The following is a 22,213-nucleotide window of genomic DNA, read 5'->3' as shown; positions in this document are numbered from 1 at the left end:
CCTCTGTACGCCTATGTAGATATTCCATAAAACATCTGCTGTTTCCATCTACAATAGTCATTTACAACATTAACAATGTCTACACTGTATTTCTGATCAATTTGATGTTATTTTAATGGACAAAAAAAATATGTTTTTCTTTCAAAAACAAGGAAATTTCTAAGTGACCCCAAACTTTTGAACGATAGTGTACATATGCAATGTGACAATAGAATGTGTTGAAAGTGTTTCTATTTGTAAGACAATAGCATTTATCAGTTCACTAGCTATATGCTAACTGAATTTATCTCTGCTAAGCGCTAGCCATCTCTAGGCTAATGGGTTTCAGCTATTGTTAGCTCACATGTTGATGGTTTAGAATGTAATGTTTGTAGAATTGTTTAGCACAGGCCTCCAGTCATTTGTAGCTTCATCGGAATTGACACTGCTAGTACAGTGAGCTCTATATAATATAATGTAGCCCTACACGGTACAATGTGATGGTTTTACATGCCAAATAGCTTTTGCTGGTAGATGCTAAATACTACTGATTGAATAGCCTCAGGTTACATGCACTATTCATTTGACTATTAGTGAAAGGTAGTAGGTGCATGTTTGAATGTGAATGTTTAGATGTATTCCCTGTTTGCTAAAATTCTAATAGTTCTAATTTCAGTTAATGTGACAAAACAAGCAAGTATACTGTAGAGAATCATTGTACCATCTAAACCGCTGTGAAATATATTTTCCGTAAAATAATGTATTTTCAGCTGTTTGAAGCTGGTGTTCAAAGCCGAAAGTAAAAGACGCAAAAATTCAATTTAAGAACGGGAAGCATAGAAATAGCACACATAGACTTGCTTTCAATGAGAACGATAGATCTATAAAACACATTTCTCTGTGAATTTGGTCGGGTCGCCCAAAAAGTTACATTTTGCACCTTTAAATTGGAATGAGAAAAGACTTACCACTACAATGTAATTGTAATTGATTTTGACAACAGACAGAGAAAAATGTAAACAAAAGATGAACAAAAGAAAACTATATTTTAATACATCTCAGAGAATACCTGATGCTGAACACAACTAACTTTTCTCCATCTCTTAATTCCACCGTGTTAATTCAAGGCTATTATCTGATGACCACTTCTCAGTCCGACATGAGTGTATGCCTGCCTGCCTGTGTGCGTAATGCTCTTTATCCACACCTTGAGAGGGTGTAGAAAGTAACCTTTAAACAGTGATGCCCATTGACACAAGGGGTGGTATTAAGGCTATTTGTGATAAGTAATGCTTTGAAAGTTTTTACGTGTTGCAAAATCAGCTTTCCATTCACAGGAGAAGGAAGACCTTTTAAAAACATTGCATTAGTGGCACATTACATGGCTGAAACATTTAACATAACGTTTAACAACACTTGAAAACCATAATGGCTAATTAGACTAATGAACAGACTGAACTAATTACAGTAGCCAGAGTGTATCCATGTAACGCCAGGGAGGAAATGATGTGTGTTTAAATGGAGCTTGTCGAACTGCAACAGAATCATGTCTAATTAACAACCTTGCCTCTGCAGCCACCAGAACACTGTCTCCAAGTGGTATCATTGAATGGGGCTTCTCCCTGTTTAAAAACTCCTGTTTCATTTTGACATCTCTCCAGCCAGCTACATCCGTCTATCATCTCACAAGCACTGTCACTTCAGTCCGCCTTTGTTTCGCAATTACTCATTTCCAAAACCAGTTCATTTGGAAAACACACTCAGCTGCACGTGGATTGTCAACACAGGACTCGTAGCCGGAAAGTGATCTCACTGATTGCCGTCCCCCATTCTCCATGACGACGCGTGATTGTCATTCTAAGATGGTGTTCGGGACATCCATGTCATCTTAATAAAGACACTAAAGCGCACGTCGGCCCTCCACCATAGATCAGAGTCCTGACCTGTCTGGGAATATAGACCTCTAATTGCTTCTGTGTGGTGGTGCAGCAGAATCCCCCGTCCACACGTCATATCAGCCCGACTATACCGCGCGTCACTGTCAATAGGCCTGAGAAATCTCCCTAACAAGCTCCCGATTACATAAATCTACCCTGTCTATATTGCACAGGAGCATGCGCTCTGAGGAACTTTCGAGGAGACGTTGTATTTGATTACATTGGATGGAGGGAGAGAAGAAGAGCTCTAAAGGCCGGTCATGAAGAGAGGGAGGGAAGGGGTGACGTTTCTGAGCTGTGTGTAAGGGGGCGTGAGTGGCTTTGACAGACCCAGTGAATTATGCACCCCTCTACCTTTTTCATTACAAGGAGCAGGGACCCAAAATGCAAATGTGGATGTCTCTCTCCAGGAAGGTCATTAGAAATGTGACACATCCAACAACCGCCTCAAAACACCTGACAAGACAGTCCAGCGCCACTATGTTAATGTTCTGTTTTTTTTTTCATATTCAAATTTCACTTTACTGTAGGCTTTGTCATTGCCTGTCATCGTTTTTAATCTTGATGTCTGACATTTTGGACTTCAATACTTCAATGAGTGTCAACATAGATATTTCTACGTCGGGCTGTTGTTGCTTTGTGTTTTGCGTCTCACGTCTCTATCATGTCGTTTCTCTAATGACCTCAGCGTTCGCTCTGATCACTTTCATCATGGCCATTGTTCAAGATATCTGGAGAGGTCCGTTACCAGACAGGCTTGGACCAGACCATCCGCTGTGTATTGTCAGTCAGTCTGAGAAGGAGATGACAGGTAAACTGAATCTGCCGTCATGGCCTTCTTACAGGGTGATAAATTGGCTTAATGGGGGCCATGCCTGGGGGGGGGGGGGGGGGGTAAATGACATGGTTTTATTGCCTATGACTGTAGTTATATCCGCATTGTAATTTCAGCCATCTTTTTCTGCATCATAAGGCCGGTGGGATGGTTGGTCTTAGGCTCGGTTAAACAAATATCTCACTGTCGGTACCTGGCACATGTGTCATATGACAACCAAGGAGCTGACAGACACACATGCTCACCGAGGCTCTGACCAGTAGAGTGGCTGAGAGTGGGACTGGATATGGACCATTGTTGGTGTTAAAAAGCCGGTTTGAATGTGAGTTTATCCATTATATAGCCTGGAGAGCACAGTTGACAGAATTATTTTCATGTGGGCATGCATGGAAACATTTCATTTATATTTCTGAATTTATGAAGTTAAACCAACCACAGATTTAATCTCCTTACATTAAAATAAATAGACAATAAGGATGTTAATTCCCACACTGATCATGTCATCATCTGGCTGTCTCTACATTAATGTTCAACAGCAGTCTAATCATCAACACCAGTAATCCATTAGAAGGCATTCATTCTCCTTGACTATTTACTAGAGTTTGTTTCCAACCCAACTCATTACTTGTGATAGATTTGTTGATTCTAATGAGGTGCTGTTTATCATTGATTCTAATGATAAACACGCCCCATCAGTAAGTGAATGGGACGTACCTGTCAAGTAGACTCAATCTCTAATAACTATCATCAGATGAATAAATAACAACCACCTCTTTAATGGTGCTTCACTTCTTTACCTTCTGGTTTCTATTATTACTCTCCCTCTGTCTCTGTCTCTCTCTACCTCCATGTCTCTCTCTCTCTCTCCCTCCATGTCTCTCTCTCTCTCCCTCCATGTCTCTCTCTCTCCCTCCATGTCTTTCTCTCTCCCCCTCAATGTCTCTCTCTCCCTCCATGTCTCTCTCTCTCTCTCCCTCCATGTCTCTCTCTCTCTCCCTCCATGTCTCTCTCTCTCCCTCCATGTCTCTTTCTCTCTCCCTCCATGTCTCTCTCTCTCTCCCTCCATGTATCTCTCTCTCTCCCTCTGTCTCTCTCTCTCCCTCCATGTCTCTTTCTCTCTCCCTCCATGTCTCTCTCGCTCTCCCTCCATGTCTCTCTCTCTCTCCCTCCATGTCTTTCTCTCTCCCCCTCCATGTCTCTCTCTCCCTCCATGTTTCTCTCTCTCTCCCTCCATGTCTCTCTCTCTCTCCCTCCATGTCTCTCTCTCTCCCTCCATGTCTCTCTCTCTCTCCCTCCATGTCTCTCTCTCTCTCCCTCCATGTCTTTCTCTCTCTCTCCCTCCATGTCTCTCTCGCTCTCTCTCTTTCGCTCCCTCTCTCTTTCTTTCTCTCTCTGTCTCCCCCCCCTCTCTCATCCCATTTGCAACAGATTGATTCTTCCTTTTAAATGTCCTATATTATCAATTATCACTTGTTCAGGGTCTGGTAGTACTGGAGTACTGGCTCTTTTAACTTGTAGGGGCTAATATGCCACTTATTCTGCATTGTCGCACCAGCTACTCTTCGGAATCTCTCAAACTGCTTCTATAGTAATATTCCTTTAGTTGGTTTTTCTCCATAAAGACAAACGACAGAATCAGGACATTAGAACTAAAGAGTTCTTTAAACACAATACCTTCTCCCAGACTCCCTCCTCTTTAACCACAGTACCCTCTCCCAGACTCCCTCCACTTTAACCACAGTACCCTCTTCCAGACTCCCTCCACTTTAACCACAGTACCGTCTCCCAGACTCCCTCCACTTTAACCACAGTACCCTCTTCCAGACTCCCTCCACTTTAACCACAGTACCGTCTCTCAGACTCCCTCATCTTTAACCACAGTACCCTCTCCCAGACTCCCTCCACTTTAACCACAGTACCCTCTTCCAGACTCCCTCCACTTTAACCACAGTACCGTCTCTCAGACTCCCTCATCTTTAACCACAGTACCCTCTCCCAGACTCCCTCCACTTTAACCACAGTACCCTCTTCCAGACTCCCTCCACTTTAACCACAGTACCCTCTCCCAGACTCCCTCCACTTTAACCACAGTACCCTCTTCCAGACTCTCTCCACTTTAACCACAGTACCCTCTTCCAGACTCCCTCCACTTTAACCAAAGTACCGTCTCCTAGACTCACTCCACTTTACCCACAGTACCCTCTTCCAGACTCCCTCCACTTTAACCACAGTACCCTCTCCCAGACTCCCTCCACTTTAACCACAGTACCCTCTCCCAGACTCCCTCCACTTTAACCACAGTACCCTCTCCCAGACTCCCTCCACTTTAACCACAGTACCCTCTCCCAGATTCCCTCCACAGTGACCAGAGGTCTTATGTTCCTCTAGACTCTCTCCACAGTGACCAGAGTTTTTATGTTCCTCTAGACTCTCTCCACAGTGACCAGAGTTCTTATGTTCCTCTAGACTCTCTCCACAGTGACCAGAGTCCTTATGTTCCTCTAGACTCTCTCCACAGTGACCAGAGTCCTTATGTTCCTCCAGACTCTCTCCACAGTGACCAGAGTCCTTATGTTCCTCTAGACTCTCTCCACAGTGACCAGAGTCCTTATGTTCTTCCAGACTCTCTCCACAGTGACCAGAGTCCTTATGTTCCTCTAGACTCTCTCCACAGTGACCAGAGTCCTTATGTTCTTCCAGACTCTCTCCACAATGACCAGAGTTCTTATGTTCTTCCAGACTCTCTCCACAGTGACCAGAGTCCTTATGTTCCTCTAGACTCTCTCCACAGTGACCAGAGTCCTTATGTTCCTCCAGACTCTCTCCACAGTGACCAGAGTTCTTATGTTCCTCCAGACTCTCTCCACAGTGACCAGAGTCCTTATGTTCCTCTAGACTCCACAGTGAACAGGGTCCTTATGTTCCTCCAGACTCTCTCCACAGTGACCAGAGTTCTTATGTTCCTCCAGACTCTCTCCACAGTGACCAGAGTTCTTATGTTCCTGCAGACTCTCTCCACAGTGACCAGAGTCCTTATGTTCCTCTAGACTCTCTCCACAGTGACCAGAGTTCTTATGTTCCTCCAGACTCTCTCCACAGTGACCAGAGTTATTATGTTCCTCCAGACTCTCTCCACAGTGACCAGAGTTCTTACGTTCCTGCAGACTCTCTCCACAGTGACCAGAGTTCTTATGTTCCTCTAGACTCTCTCCACAGTGACCAGAGTTCTTATGTTCCTCCAGACTCTCTCCACAGTGACCAGAGTTCTTATGTTCCTGCAGACTCTCTCCACAGTGACCAGAGTCCTTATGTTCCTCTAGACTCTCTCCACAGTGACCAGAGTTCTTATGTTCCTCCAGACTCTCTCCACAGTGACCAGAGTTATTATGTTCCTCCAGACTCTCTCCACAGTGACCAGAGTTCTTACGTTCCTGCAGACTCTCTCCACAGTGACCAGAGTTCTTATGTTCCTCTAGACTCTCTCCACAGTGACCAGAGTTCTTATGTTCCTCCAGACTCTCTCCACAGTGACCAGAGTTCTTATGTTCCTCTAGACTCTCTCCACAGTGACCAGAGTTATTATGTTCCTCCAGACTCTCTCCACAGTGACCAGAGTTCTTATGTTCCTGCAGACTCTCTCCACAGTGACCAGAGTTATTATGTTCCTCCAGACTCTCTCCACAGTGACCAGAGTTCTTACGTTCCTGCAGACTCTCTCCACAGTGACCAGAGTTCTTATGTTCCTCTAGACTCTCTCCACAGTGACCAGAGTTCTTATGTTCCTCTAGACTCTCTCCACAGTGACCAGAGTTCTTATGTTCCTCCAGACTCTCTCCACAGTGACCAGAGTCCTTATGTTCCTCTAGACTCTCTCCACAGTGACCAGAGTTCTTATGTTCCTCTAGACTCTCTCCACAGTGACCAGAGTTCTTATGTTCCTCTAGACTCTCTCCACAGTGACCAGAGTCCTTATGTTCTTCCAGACTCTCTCCACAGTGACCAGAGTTCTTATGTTCCTCCAGACTCTCTCCACAGTGACCAGAGTTCTTATGTTCCTCTAGACTCTCTCCACAGTGACCAGAGTTCTTATGTTCCTCTAGACTCTCTCCACAGTGACCAGAGTTCTTATGTTCCTCTAGACTCTCTCCACAGTGACCAGAGTCCTTATGTTCTTCCAGACTCTCTCCACAGTGACCAGAGTTCTTATGTTCCTTCAGACTCTCTCCACAATGACCAGAGTTCTTATGTTCCTCCAGACTCTCTCCACAGTGACCAGAGTTCTTATGTTCCTCTAGACTCTCTCCACAGTGACCAGAGTTCTTATGTTCCTCTAGACTCTCTCCACAGTGACCAGAGTTCTTATGTTCCTCCAGACTCTCTCCACAGTGACCAGAGTTCTTATGTTCCTCTAGACTCTCTCCACAGTGACCAGAGTTCTTATGTTCCTCTAGACTCTCTCCACAGTGACCAGAGTTCTTATGTTCCTCTAGACTCTCTCCACAGTGACCAGAGTTCTTATGTTCCTCCAGACTCTCTCCACAGTGACCAGAGTTCTTATGTTCCTCCAGACTCTCTCCACAGTGACCAGAGTTCTTATGTTCCTCCAGACTCTCTCCACAGTGACCAGAGTCCTTATGTTCCTCTAGACTCTCTCCACAGTGACCAGAGTCCTTATGTTCCTCCAGACTCTCTCCACAGTGACCAGAGTCCTTATGTTCCTCTAAACTCTCTCCACAGTGACCAGAGTCCTTATGTTCCTCCAGACTCTCTCCACAGTGACCAGAGTCCTTATGTTCGTCTCAACACTCTCCACAGTGACCAGAGTCCTTATGTTCCTCCAGACTCTCTCCACAGTGACCAGAGTTCTTATGTTCCTCCAGACTCTCTCCACAGTGACCAGAGTCCGTATGTTCCTCTAGACTCTCTCCACAGTGACCAGAGTTCTTATGTTCCTCCAGACTCTCTCCACAGTGACCAGAGTCCTTATGTTCCTCTAAACTCTCTCCACAGTGACCAGAGTCCTTATGTTCCTCCAGACTCTCTCCTCAGTGACCAGAGTCCTTATGTTCCTCCAGACTCTCTCCACAGTGACCAGAGTCCTTATGTTCCTCCAGACTCTCTCCACAGTGACCAGAGTTCTTATGTTCCTCCAGACTCTCTCCACAGTGACCAGAGTTCTTATGTTCCTCTAGACTCTCTCCACAGTGACCAGAGTTCTTATGTTCCTCTAGACTCTCTCCACAGTGACCAGAGTTCTTATGTTCCTCTAGACTCTCTCCACAGTGACCAGAGTTCTTATGTTCCTCCAGACTCTCTCCACAGTGACCAGAGTTCTTATGTTCCTCCAGACTCTCTCCACAGTGACCAGAGTTCTTATGTTCCTCTAGACACTCTCCACAGTGACCAGAGTCCTTATGTTCCTCCAGACTCTCTCCACAGTGACCAGAGTTCTTATGTTCCTCCAGACTCTCTCCACAGTGACCAGAGTTCTTATGTTCCTCCAGACTCTCTCCACAGTGACCAGAGTTCTTATGTTCCTCCAGACTCTCTCCACAGTGACCAGAGTTCTTATGTTCCTCCAGTCCAGGGAACAACAACAGCATCAGGAAGCGGTTGATTCATGACATCACGTCTGGGAGGGAATCACAAACCAGCTCAGGTCACTCTACACACAGCTAGGCTAAGAGATGGAGGAATTAACATGAGGGGGAGGGGGAGAGAGAGAGAGCACTGATCATCCATTAAAAGATACTGCCCCCGTTACTCCTGGAAGTGCTTATCGTAACACAAGACAAGGGGCAGTGTGACCTTCAGACATTAAACAGTCCTGTTAATTGACTAATAATAAAATGTTTTTATTGTGCAAAAAAAAACTTTAGGATAATTGAATTCTCCTTTTTGCTGAGGTTGTAAAACATGACTGTTAATGGTACTAATGAGAACTACTAGAAGACAAGGGCACTCCGGAGTTTCTCCACTAACCCCCTCCATCCCGCCATCCTTCTCTCCATCCCTCTCTCCATTCCTCCTCCCCCACTTTCCTCCCTTCAAACTTTACATTTAAACCACTCTCATTAGTGGTGAAATTACAGCGCTGAAGCCGATTGGTCCTCATTAGCGCCCACTGATCCTTGGCAGGGCCCGTGTCCTAACATCTGTTAATTAGCTCTCTGGAAATCTAATCAATGTAATAACTGGGATTAATCTCCTCTTTTGCACTTATTTTGTCTCTCTCTTTTATTCCTGACCTGGAAGTACATGAGCACTCACCAATATACTGTCCTGGTCTGTGTTGGGTTGTGATATGAAGTGAAGGGTTAGCCTTGGTGCATGGCAGCCATTTTGTGCTCAGAATGGCACATAACCTTATCGGGTGTCACTTTGGCTGCTTGTCACATGGATGGTGGTGGTGGCGACTGGCGAGCCACGCTGTAGGCCTCATTAGAACACATTTAGTCCAACTGCCCATGAGGCATGTCGGGATCCAGATCTTCAGGGTTATATAGTGTCCAACATCAGAAATAATGTTGTAAGATACAGTTCATAGCCCCTTGAATGTCTTCCATTACATTGTGTCCCTCAGTTGAACACCTAGAACCATGGGTCTTCATGTCGGTGTTGCCATGGTGTTACCGACAAAGACAGTGTGTGACTGGCCGCACACTTGCTCTACCCAGGGATCTCTGGCACGCCTCTCAGCGTGTGATGATGAATGATTTACATACATATGCACACACACACAAACACACACACACACACACACACACACACACACACACACACACAAATACTCACTCAGTCAGTCCCCACCCCCATACACACAGGCAGAGCATCTTCCCCTGTGTTGGTGGTTGAATATTCAGACCCAGGCGTGTGAGACGGGGAATAAGGTTGTGTTTATTAGCTGCTCCCTTTGTGTGTTCTAAATTGCCTTGTTTGCTCGGCACAAGCACACAAACAGATGCTGTTTCCTCTGCTATGGGTAATTCACTCTGTCTCTGGGTAACTACTGGAGGACCTCACACGCCACACACACTCATGTCACATCTCTCACAAACACACACATACACACATGCAGACACGTCCGCCCACATGCACACACTGAAGCGCCCCATATAGGAAACCTCTCAGCTCTTTACCCCATCAGAGACACAATTTCACTCTTATTAAGAAAATCTGCATTTAGGAGGGCAGCAATGCTATCAGTCTAAATTAATCTGCTTTGACTGAACCCTAATGTGACCGCAGTCATCCAGTAATTATTGTCTGGATGGCGCCTCAGCACCAGCCTGAACCTCCACACCCTCATACCCCCACCCCCTCTCTTCCATCTCCTCTCCCCCAGACAGGGGCTGGTCTCGGTGGATGAACCCCCTCAGATGGGCTGGTTATGGTGGGTGAGGGCAGGCATGTCATTTAGCGCTCCATCAGTGAGCCGCTGCTTCTCCTGCCTGCATTACTGTGATTAACGTCCGCATAGCGGACCACTGTCACACACACATACAGGCATAAGCACACACGCACACAAACACACACACACACACACACACACACACAATTGTCATCTGAGATAGGGTCTCATCAAGTCAACAGTAGAGGACCAATGGGAATGGGTTGTCCCGTAGTGCTTCTTCCTGGTTATCTTTTGATTCCCCCTCTTTCTTCTTTTCTTCCTCTCCAACAAAGACGATTTGAACAAAGATTTTTAACTGAACCAAGATAGACCACCGCCTGTCATTTCCAATGGGAACAAATGAGTCATAGTGGACAGAACAAGCAAGGAGGTAGGCAGAGCCAAGCACGCGCTAGCAATATCCTATTGGCGCGTTCTAGCATGCATCTGCATATTTCCATCTCGTTCCATCTTCTCCCACTGCCTGCCAGTGGGCTTCCTCTCACTACCATATTTGGTAGTGAGTGGAAAAGCCAACCGGATGCTTCATATTTATAGATCCAGTGAAATATCTGTCTCATTGTTCTATCTGTGATTTGACTGTGTGATTATAGTAACGAAGGCAGTCCAGTAGAATATGTAAAGTCTTACTGTCCGTCACATTAGATAACAGCAGGCTGACCACAGTCTCTTCTCCTCAACCAGACACAGCGAGGTTCAGCAGGCCAACAGACACACTGTTACTGCTATTGCTCTGTCACTGTTAGAGAGCTCACCCTGTTACACCACAGTACAGTCCATATGGTAGGACAGAACACATAGCTTCAGGACACAGAGCACAACCAGCCAAGACATCGGCCGAGGACTGTAAAGATCAGCCAAGACATCGGCCGAGGACTGTAAAGATCAGCCGAAATACAGAGGAGCAGTAGAGAATGTCTGTCTGTCTGTCTGTGTGTATTGTGTGTGTGTGTGTGTTTGACTCCATTGTAATTACGTTCCTAAACCCGGGGCCTCATCTCATGGCCCTGGTGTGTCTGCAGGTGGAAGAGAGTCAGTTTTGATTACAAAGTAAACGCTTCGGCGTCGGACAGGCCGCTACACGCTGATATGCATTCTATCAGGCTGATTTATGCAAATTATGCACATTATTCCCGCAGGAATCTCTTCTGAAACTGCCAGGATAAATTGCCGGAAATTAGCCATAAAATGGGTTGTGCAGGGAGTGTGAGCAGTGTTAGGTGAAGTCTGTGGAGAAGCCAAGGACACAGGGCAGCGCTCGTTATGCTTGGCCTGGCCCCGGATCCACATCCACCATGCACGCCATTCTCGCCTTTTAGGAACCTCACACACAAACACACACACACACACACAGAACATTCATATTACATCTAGTAATGGATATTAAACACACAATGTATTACAGTGAACAGAACACCTGGGTTTGTTCTAATGTTTTGATATTGGTCTCTCTGGCTTTGTTCAAAGATTACTCCTGTTCTGTCTCCTTTGCTTGTGTTTCTCCTGAAGGCAAATACATTTTTAAGAGGTTCTAATATTAGATATTAGACTGAAAGTTTAGCTGTCAGCATTTGAAAAAGCTTGAAATCTATTTAGGTTTTGTTGGCTGTTGTTATCTGTCTGTTTGTAAAACTGAAAATGTATAAATAAAATATTTAAATAAAATACAAATCTATCAAGGTTTTCCCCCCCCCCATGGATTTGAAAACAATTCCTTTATTTGTATGTTTTGATGTTTGTATTTACAATAACAAAGACAACCTCTGCCATGCTTTTGACCTATAATCCTAATATTTAGATCAGATTGTAATTAAAAATAGACAATAAAATCAGGTAAAGGTTAAATGTGTGGGCAAATATGTAAACATGCAAAACGGATCAGATTGATGTGTAAATATTTACAATTAAAACTACCCAAAGCAGGAGTCTCCTAAAGGCTGTCCTTCTGTCATAGATTGGTCTGTCCCTCAGTCTGGCCTCTCCATTGGTCTCTTCCCTCTATGGTCACATGATGAGCAGTAGCAGTGTGTGATCATGATGATGATGATGAGCGCGTGGTGAGTGACTTGCATGGTAATTGTGTCATCTTCATGTCTTTAGTGTAATGTGGAAGCCCTGGTTAATGAATATCACCGAGAGGAGATTAATCCCACCCGGCCACAGCTCTGAGAAACCCAGGGAAGGTCACCACACGCATACTGATGAGGTAGCTAAGTTATTACACACATACATATATTTTTGCATATTTCTGGATCCAAAGTTATTATTATGCTTACACAATTCAATGTGAAATAGGCTATGTTTTTTTTGACAGTTTTATAATTCAAGATACAATTGTTTACAACAATTTGTGATAAACCCTCAAAGCTTTTCCTAGAGTATTGGTCATCTGATCTAGTTCCCTGGCTTCACAGGGACAGTCTATGAGCACAAGGACATTTAATCCAATATTTTTCTGAAATCTCAATGCAAAAAATAGGACATGTTTTCCTTTAATCAGGACCATCAACCTTGTTCTTATGGCTTTGTCCTCCTGTCCTCACATTGAATTGGTTCAGTGGAGTAAACCACTGAACAACCAAATAACCAAACAACTTCTGCCAATCCCAACTCTAACAACACCACAAATTACTGCTGTGTCTGCCGGATGGTGCCTTGTAATCCCAGGGGAATAAAAGGACATCAGATTACAGCACAAAGGAAAGCGCCACCGTTGAACTGGGATTGGGAGATTACGCTGAATAGGGCTTAATCTGATTAATATTGAGGGGAGAGAGAAGGTTTCTGGATGTTACTGTATAATTACATATTTCAGATGAGAGAATATTCACACTACTAGGTCACGTATAGGACACAGTCATCCAGTCATCCAGTCAGCCAGTCAGTCTATCAGTCAGCCTGTCAGCCAGTCAGCCAGTCAACCAGTCAGTTAGTCAGTCAGTCATTCAGTTATCCAGTCAGCCAGCCACTTAGTCAGCCAGCCAGCCAGTCAGCCAGCCAGTCAGTCAACCAGTCAGGGACAAACATAGGGCCATATGTTCACCTGACCTCAAGGCTGACACTCAAACATCCTCTTTACAAAGACAAGCACATACAACAAATATATTAATACATGTCTGCATCACTGATTGTTCATATTAGATAAATACTGTATGTGTAACTGATGTGTGTAAACATGTAGACATATTGATAATAAATAATGTATGAATGAAAGGAAGATAAGAAGCAATGGACAGTAGAATAATGATTGTGTTACTTATTCATCTCATACTCTATATGAGTTCTTACTCAGTCAGAGAAACCACACAGCCAGCAGTCCATTTCTGGACACTGTAATTACTTTTTTGGGGGGGTAGAGTTTTCCTAGGTCATATAACATCCTCCATGTGACCAGAGTCTGCCTTCAAATGAGCAAAACACATTCCAATTGCAAAACAGAGTCTTAGGATAAGCATACATGAACTATTCCTACTGTGTATATTAACATAATCCTAATCTGATCTCACTTGCTGTGTTTACTTTCTAATTTGTTTCGATAAGCTCCCCAGTCCTAGTCTCAGTATTGCCCCTTTTTCAGTATTCCATAGATCTGCATTGAACAGTGTAGTCTGCATGCCTAGGTTACCTACATGACACATTGGTAGCTTGTGCCTGACCAAAGGGAGTTACAGATGTAGTATCTTAATGTGAGCAGGTTTGCTAAAGCAGGAAAATAATCCTGCAGCAACAGGAAATGTCAATTATTATGTGAATTATAATGAATGGACATTTGTGTAGGGGTTGATACATTTTAAATTCGGGAAAATCAAGCCAGAAATGTCAAAGTGGAAATTACAAACTTTAGAAGCCTTTTTACACCTCAAATACACTACAAGGTTGCATTTCCTGCTGGCAAGAAAATTCTCAGCAACAAAAGACTGATCAAATGAAGATCCTACATCTGTACAGCCCAGCAGTTGATATTGGGTGGCTGAGCCCAATGCAGGACATGTATCTTCACTCCCCCTTTATGACATGATGTGGGTCATTCAATTCCCAGAGTTTTTGCCTGTTACTGATATGTTGAATTCACTGCGCTTATGTGTATTTTATGTTTATCATCCTTAGCATACATCACATTAATGTTATGAATAGGTACCCTGGTGGCACTAGATATGGTCAATTGAATATTTGATGGTTTATGAAAAGGGGGATTTTTATCTTTCCCCTTTTATTCATGACCTCTGAGTCTAGCCATAAACTGGCTATTGGCTACTGTTAGCCTGCTGGCTACTGAGCACTGGTGGTACAGTCAGATACCTACCTGTATTTCTCTTAGTTTACCACTGTCCTGCCATACAGGAGCCAGAGAACCATAAATGTACTGTTCAGAGTTTGGGAATCTGCCCTCGTGTTGGCTCAGACAGTACACCCCAGCTACACTCATCTATCGCTATGACTTATACAGAATTAACTGATGCGATGGGGGGAAAACATTACAGTCAAACTCTCCTCCACTCCCTCCTAAACAAACTTGAATGTCTGAATCAGTGAAAACAACAAAAGACTCAGAATAAGATAACAGATCAAACACAATGATATCAAGCTACCTCACACAGTTTACCACTGTAGAAGTCATCACATACTGAATCATGTTTCAGTTGAGCTGCTTTGAACCATAGGTGCCTTCTTCCTGTTTCCCTTTGATAATGTTCTGGTTCTTCTTCACACACATGGCTCTTTCTCTCCCCAGGGGAAGAGGGTCTATTGGGCTAATGTGAGTATTAGTATGGTTTAAATTCTCCAGTCGTTTATGCATTAATGCATATTGCATAATTAATGTTTTTGTGAAGTCTCGGTTTCCAATAGCCCAATTAGCTGTCTGTCATTGCTATGGTGGGCGTAAAAATGTGCACTGCAGTTATTTTACTACTGGAAAAAGTGCTGAAAGCTGAAACAATCCAGTCTTGTGTGTCAGCTCCTGAAACTAGTTGATTTCTAGCAGTAATTGCTGACAGTATTTCTATGCCAGAGCCATTCTTGATGTGTGCCTGATTATTTCCCCTCCTGATTAAGGTTCATTGTGTGGTGATTCAAACCGTTTATGCTCTTGATGGGATTAGATAGGACAGTGTAATGACCCTGTTGTCTAAATGGCTCACATACACACACTGGGCTCTAGATTGGAAACTGGCACAGAAATATGACAAAGCCGTGAACTAGGTAGAATACACCATGTCAGATGGATATTCAGATCCTTAGAATAGGGATGGCAAATGTACAAGACTTTGTATGATATCAGCTCTCACTTGAAGGAAACACTGCTTATAAACGTGTGTTTGGTTTTTTGTTGTATTATAATCTAGAATATTCTACGGTGAGACACACTGCCAGTGTGTAATACCCTCAGTTCTCTGAGCTTCTTGTATCAGATGTAAATTATTTAAATGGACAACATGTACATAGAGGCATACTGGGCTATATTTCACTGTCATTTATTTGCTAAATCCATGTTTCTGCTTTAGAAACAATACATGTTAAGGTTATTTCGAATTTATGTGAAATACATTTAAATTAAAAATACTATCATGTATTTTATAATTCTATTGAATTGTTTATTTCAAAGATTAATCAAAATAAATTACAAGTAATTGTTTTCCATTATTATAGACAGCCTTATAGGCTTACCAGATAAATAGTTTAGTTCTCTGTCTATTGGCCAGCGAGAGTAGACTTATCCCATAGTTAACTGACGAAAGGGTCTTTGACAGAGCTGTGTCAATATACCCATGTTTATCTGCTTCTAAAGTAGTTGTTCAGTTGAAACAAACATTCTGCAGTTGTCTTCGGCGAGCCCCACTGACAACGTCTCAAAATGAAGAATGGTGCTATCCATGGTGCTGAAACGCTGCTTTCACAACTACTGCCATCAAATAGTTCACTTTTACTTAGAAGACCCAACTAAGTGGCTCAGCTATTCAATATGGATATAAACAAAACATGATTTTGATACTTCATAGAATACTTTATAAAATAAAAGCTATAGTACCAAATATTAAAAAATATATAAAACAATTTGTTCTTATATATTATCTTGAATTAGCATTATTTTGTCAATAATTATAATTTGTGTAAATTTTTTTGTTGTCATTTGCTTTTGTTTTAATTCCCAAATGTATTTTAGTTAATCAAAAAAAGGTTTAATAGATCTACTGATGCTGTGAAACATCACAGTATCAAATAGCCTGTTGTTGTCGCAATAATTTCCAACAGAGAGAAAAGTTGAAGGCTTAAAAAATGTAGATCAGATGATTTATCCAATTTCCTAGATATCCTCTTTGCCCACTTCCTATTGTGGTATATCCTACATGAATTGGATTAAATGTGTGATTTCTAGCATAATACACAATTGCTTCAGTTGAACACAATTTTCCGGGGTTGCCCTTTGGCCCTGTCTTTTAATCTCAGTCCTGCTGATGGACAAGAGAAGCAGGACAATACAGGACAAAACACACCAACGGCAGTGCCGCTGATCACTGTGCTACGTCGTGATTAAAGACACCCAATTACTGCAATGAACAGTGTCGTAATTACGTTCCTTAATCACATTCTGGAGGTCTAATTGCCTTAACGATGTGTTTCATTAAACGAATGTAGGTATTACAGTCGACAGTTTTCATACACAGTTGTTGTCGAATTAACAAATTATTAGACAGCGTCATGGAAATTGTTTTAATAATAATAATTAAGCCTGGCCGAGCTTTGTGGTGTAATACAAACAGACATACCCTTCTAGCCGCGGGGCGACGTTGCCCACCACGTCTGGCCTTTGCTCCCAAGGCTTCGTGTGACTTTACATCTCAAGGTCCAGAAAAGTTACCGTTTGTGATGGAGCATAAAATGATCAACTCATTATTATTTTTACAACATGCTTGGCATGTGGCGACTTTCCGAAGATCAACAAGCACGTTATGGTTTTAGTAAAACATGACCTGAGAAAAGAAGAAATTGAACTGAATCGTTATTTAGGCTATGGGCCATGAATAGAGAATTATAATGTTAGAATATTTATAGTTGATAATTAGGTGCACAATCCCATTTCTTCAGATATTTGTAATTATTTCCTTATCCCACGTTCAGATTTTTTGAAGATAAATGAGACAAAGTGGCCTTTCTCTGAAAAATATATTTCAGTCCCGGCTTCGTTTTCTTAAATTACTTCAGTTTCAGTGATTTCATCAGACGACCAGACGAAGGTTTTCGTTTTGTTCAAAATATTTTAATAAAGCTTTCCAACACATCAACACATACAAATGGCCCTCTTTATTCTTATAATAACTAATGTATTTACAATAATCCACTGCTTGACCTGACAGCGCTCCTGGTCCCTCAAGACCTCGGCCTTATTGCATGAGTGTGTAAGAAATGACGCAAATTAGACACGTCGCTAATGCAGAATACAGTACCACCATGCAAATAAAATGTATCAAATCAATAAATAAAAAATGACAAATTGAAAAGAACATGAACTGAATATACAGGTTTTTAGAGACTCAAATGTAATTATATTACAGTGCCAAGGAAACTGCCAATGTAGCACAAGTGTTTGATACAACAAAAATATATAAATGACTATAAACTCTGTATTGAGAGATTAAAACAACTAATTTCGTATTCATTTTAGTTCATTTTGCTTTCCCACAGACTCTTAGTTGCTCAACACATTCTCAAAAGATCACCAAATAACCACCAATAAGAAAACACCTTCTTAAGTTATAAATAAAGTAAGTAAAGCAGCAAGGTTGTGGTTTCTTATATTAACTAATGTCTTAAGTTGTTCCATCTATTCAAGTGAAATGGTCGCATGTTTTTGTCAGGTCACAACTTTTCACATAGGGTCCATATTTGCGCAGTGGTAAACAACTGTCAATCCATCACCACTTGCGAGACACTCATACATTTCTGTTTGGTTTTTCACTTTCATTCATACCAGCACTTAAAGGATGCTTTATATATACACAATCAAGCGTTGTCTTAACAAAAAAGCGCTTCTTCCAATGCATTTGTAAATGTTATAAATGTACTCATCATCGGATTCACTTTTCTCGGTCTACACTGACTTCGAACCTCTTCTCTCCAAAGTCGCCGTTTGTTTTAAAAAGTGTTTTTCGCTCTCCCATGTGCTTCTCTGAGTCTCTGGTACTGGCTCGTTGTTATGATTCAGCTAAGGCTTGTCAGTGCATTGTTTAAACAGGCTCGAGGTGACGTTGTTGAAAAGGACACATTTATCGGGGCAGGAAGACCCGGCCAATCCGGTGGCGAAGGGGTACACAGGCGGCTGGTCGTACGCACTTATCCCCGCACTCAGACCCGGTAGACCCGGAGCAGCAAGGGCCGTGGTGGCGGGTATGGACGCCGCTGAGATGGCCTGGCCCTGGTTCAGATAGGCCACCAGCCTCCTCATCTCCTCCAGAGCCTGCGCCTGCATGAGGATGTAGTTTTTGGCGAGCAGCAAAGTGGCGATTTTGGAGAGTTTCCGGACGGAGGGGCTGTGCGCATACGGGATGACAGAGCGCAACTCATCCAGCGCGTCGTTCAGGTCGTGCATCCTCCGTCTCTCCCGCGCATTGATGTTTAGTCTGAGTGTTTTCTGCTCTTTGTTTTTCTTACCTCCCTCCGGTTTACCGGCGGCCACAGTTCTCCCGTCGGCCAGGAGGACCATCTCACATCTGCCGTCGCTGTCATCGTCCGGGCTCTGCTCCCCGCCACTGCTCTCTGCCGCCGAAGTCCTGTTGCTGCTCTCTCCGAATTTGACGCACAAAGATCCGGTAGGCAGTCCCAGCGGTCCCCCTCGACCCCCAGCCAGTCCACCGGGTTGAATCGGGTCCGAGTCAGTCTGGTCGAAACAGCTGATGGGTGACTGGTGGTCCCTGGACCCCGGCAGGTCAACACCAGCCGCCGACCTGAAGGAGTCCATCTTTTTGTTGGAGACGGCGCTGAGAGTTTTGTGGAAAATATCTCCTGGTCCGTTCAAGTTCATTCTCCTGTCCATAGCACTTCCTCTCCTCCAGACGCTGCTTTAGTGGGTGGCAGTTTCTGGAGACTCTCTCCCGGCGACGGCTTTTGTATACGTTTCTTGCCTTGTGCGCTGTCAGAGAGAGTGAGTTGTTCTTGATCGCTTATTATTGCTCGACTTGTCAACTGAGATGCTGGAGACACGTCGGCTCTCTTTCCCTCTGCTCTGCTCTCTCGCTCTGCTCTCTGCGCTCGCGCTCCTTATCTCGCTCTGATTCACCTTCAGCAGATCTCTACGGTGATCAGCTTCACGCGCAAGAACGGGGTCTTTTACATCATTATCTCGAGGCGGGTTAATATGAAGAGGATTCGCCTATTGGGACATAGTTCTCTCTCACTCTCTCTTCCTCCCTCCCTGTACCCAATCAGGTTAACGTTTGAATTAATGGGATTTAAACGGTAACAAACAATCCCGCGTGCTCTCTCCCTCCTCCCTCTGTATCTCTCTGTCCCTCTCCGTTTGGGTATAGTGGCTCTGCGCGCACACACGTTGTGATCTGAGGAGCTGCTTACAGCTTTATAAAGGGGCGCTCGGGTCTATTATTCGAGTTACCATCGGTATACACGCTTGAGTACATATGTTTGAAAGGAGCTGCCTCCTATTAGAAAGCCAAACCACTGCTTTTAAAAGTGACATGCGTGGCGACATTCACCCGTCAATGCGCAATCTAAATGCGCCTCTCCGTTTCAGAATGATGGATAAGTCAGGCGGATAATATAACTCTTCATTGACTACTGAGACACTAGACTATATTTATCCTCAAGTTTGACCATTTCTCCCTCCCTGCTTTCTCCGCTGTCTTCATCAAAAGGCCTTCATTTAGAACTTACACTATATTGATTCCACTCAAAGTTTACGCTTCTATTTGGTACAAGCCGTTGATTAATAAAACAGTAATACTTATTTTAAGCCAGTTCAAACTGTGTCGTGAGAATTGTAATTCATGCAATAGCCTACAGTTTTTAGCCTGAATTGCATAATATTTTTTGCTAACATCCCACTCCTTGTATTCTGTGTCATGCCAAATGTTTGACACGACAAGGACTGGCAAAGAGTGGAATGATACACTCATCTAACTGGTACCCAGGCTATTCAATTTCTGGTTCGATTAAAAGGATTTACATTTTTCCAAATCGTTCATGGCCCCCAGATCCAAGCCTCTTTAACGTGTGCCTCTCCCCATAAGGAGCTTATATTGTCCAGACAATAGATGTGCAGTCGTAGCTATCTTATAATAAGATAATCATGGCTTGATGACTAAATTGTCTGCAAAAAAATGTACTGATTTGCTTGCTGAGGTATTATTCACAATAAATAAAGTTATAATAAGTCATCTTAATAAGTAAATAACTGCATACGTTGAATGATTGAGTATAATCAATTATTTGCAACCCTCAGACTTCAGACTTCAGAGAGAACAAAACCATCCAAAAAAGTCATGCTGACTAGACATTACTTGGGCTGACATTGCCATCTACTGACATGAAGTAGATCCTACATCTATGAAAACAATTCAGAGCTGTGTTCCTGAGGGATCATATCATTTATTTACCCCCGAAATAAAGATTTCCCCTTAACCAAACTTTTCAGAATTAGCAACACCTCTCTCTCTGCCTCTCTCTCTGTCTCTCTTTCTCTCTGTCTCTCTTTCTCGCTCTCGATATCTCTCTCACTCTCTCTCTCTGTCTCTCTCTTTCTTTATCTCTCCCTCTCTTTATCTGTCTCTCTCTCTCTCTTGCTCTCTCTCTTGCTCTCTCTCTTGCTCTCTCTCTCTCTCTCTCTCTCTCTCTCTCTCTCTCTCTTGCTCTCTCTCTCTCTCTCTCTCTCTCTCTCTCTCTTGCTCTCTCTCTCTCTCTTGCTCTCTGTCTCTCTGTCTGTCTCTCTCTCTCTTGCTCTCTTGCTCTCTCTCTTGCTCTCTATCTCTCTGTCTGTCTCTCTCTCTCTTGCTCTCTCTCTCTCTTGCTCTCTCTCTCTCTTTCTCTCTTGCTCTCTCTCTCTCTCTTGCTCTCTCTCTCTCACACACACACACACACTCCCCCATCTGTCAGCAGCATCCTCATGGTACTGAGGTGTAATCTCAAGGTCAATGTTTCTGGGTTTCAACCAGGTCAATTAGGCTTCCTACACCGCCTCTTGTAATGATATACTGTAGTGTCTGTGAGGGGCTTCTCAGCTTGCACTGACGCTGGAATACTAAAGAATGATGGTCTGGCGAGATGCGAAGACACTCACTTTATCCTGAGACAGCGAGGGAACACCTTCATGCCCAATCAGTCTGGGCTAATGAGACAAGATGGGGCTGGATGTAAAAACAGCATTCACAGGCTCAGCACCCTCCTGCCTCATCTCTTCTCTCATCACACAGTCAGCACTTAGCTGATCATGGAGAGAGTGTAGGGATGAAGGGGACCATCTAGAGCAGGGCCTGATGAGCTCATTGTGATTACAGGACAGGTGCATTTCCTCCAGAACTCTTGACTGAGTAGTACACTGAACAAAAATATAAATGCAACACTAAACAATTTCAACGATTTTACTGAGTTACAGTTAAGTTACATATAAGGAAATCAGTCAATTGAAATACATTCATTAGGCCCTAATTTATGGATTTCACATGACTGGGAATACAGATATGCATCTGTTGGTCACAGATACCTTACAAAAAAAGGTATGATGCCTCATGCCTCCTTCGCTTAGAGTTGATCAGGCTGTTTATTGTGGCCTGTGGAATGTTCTCCCACTCCTCTTCAATGCCTGTGCGAAGTTGATGGATATTGACGGGAACTGGAACACTTTGTCATACACCTCGATCCAGAGCATCCCAAACATGCTCAATGGGTGACATGTCTGGTGAGTATGCAGGCCACTGAAGAACTGGGACATTTTTATCTTCCAGGAGTTGTGTACAGATCCTTGCGACATGGGGCTGTGCGTTATCATGCTGAAACATGAGGTGATGGAGGTGGATGAATGGCACGACAATGGGCCTTAGG

General features: G+C 43.4%; 1 protein-coding gene across 1 annotated transcript; it reads right to left on the bottom strand.

Moving 5' to 3' along the window:
• Positions 1-18,368: 18,368 nt before the first annotated feature.
• Positions 18,369-19,196, bottom strand: LOC120050340 (class E basic helix-loop-helix protein 22-like). The gene has a single exon (XM_038996922.1). It carries the CDS (start codon positions 19,194-19,196, stop codon positions 18,369-18,371), a length of 828 nt encoding a protein of 275 aa, XP_038852850.1.
• Positions 19,197-22,213: the final 3,017 nt, after the last annotated feature.

The sequence above is a fragment of the Salvelinus namaycush genome, chromosome 7, assembly GCF_016432855.1.
Source record: "Salvelinus namaycush isolate Seneca chromosome 7, SaNama_1.0, whole genome shotgun sequence".
NCBI classification, from domain to species: domain Eukaryota; kingdom Metazoa; phylum Chordata; class Actinopteri; order Salmoniformes; family Salmonidae; genus Salvelinus; species Salvelinus namaycush.
This window is presented reverse-complemented; position numbering and strand designations above follow the sequence as displayed.

Bases quoted from the DNA above. Each gene is read 5' to 3' on its own strand.
- LOC120050340 (XM_038996922.1), bottom strand. From the start codon at position 19,196: ATGGACAGGAGAATGAACTTGAACGGACCAGGAGATATTTTCCACAAA.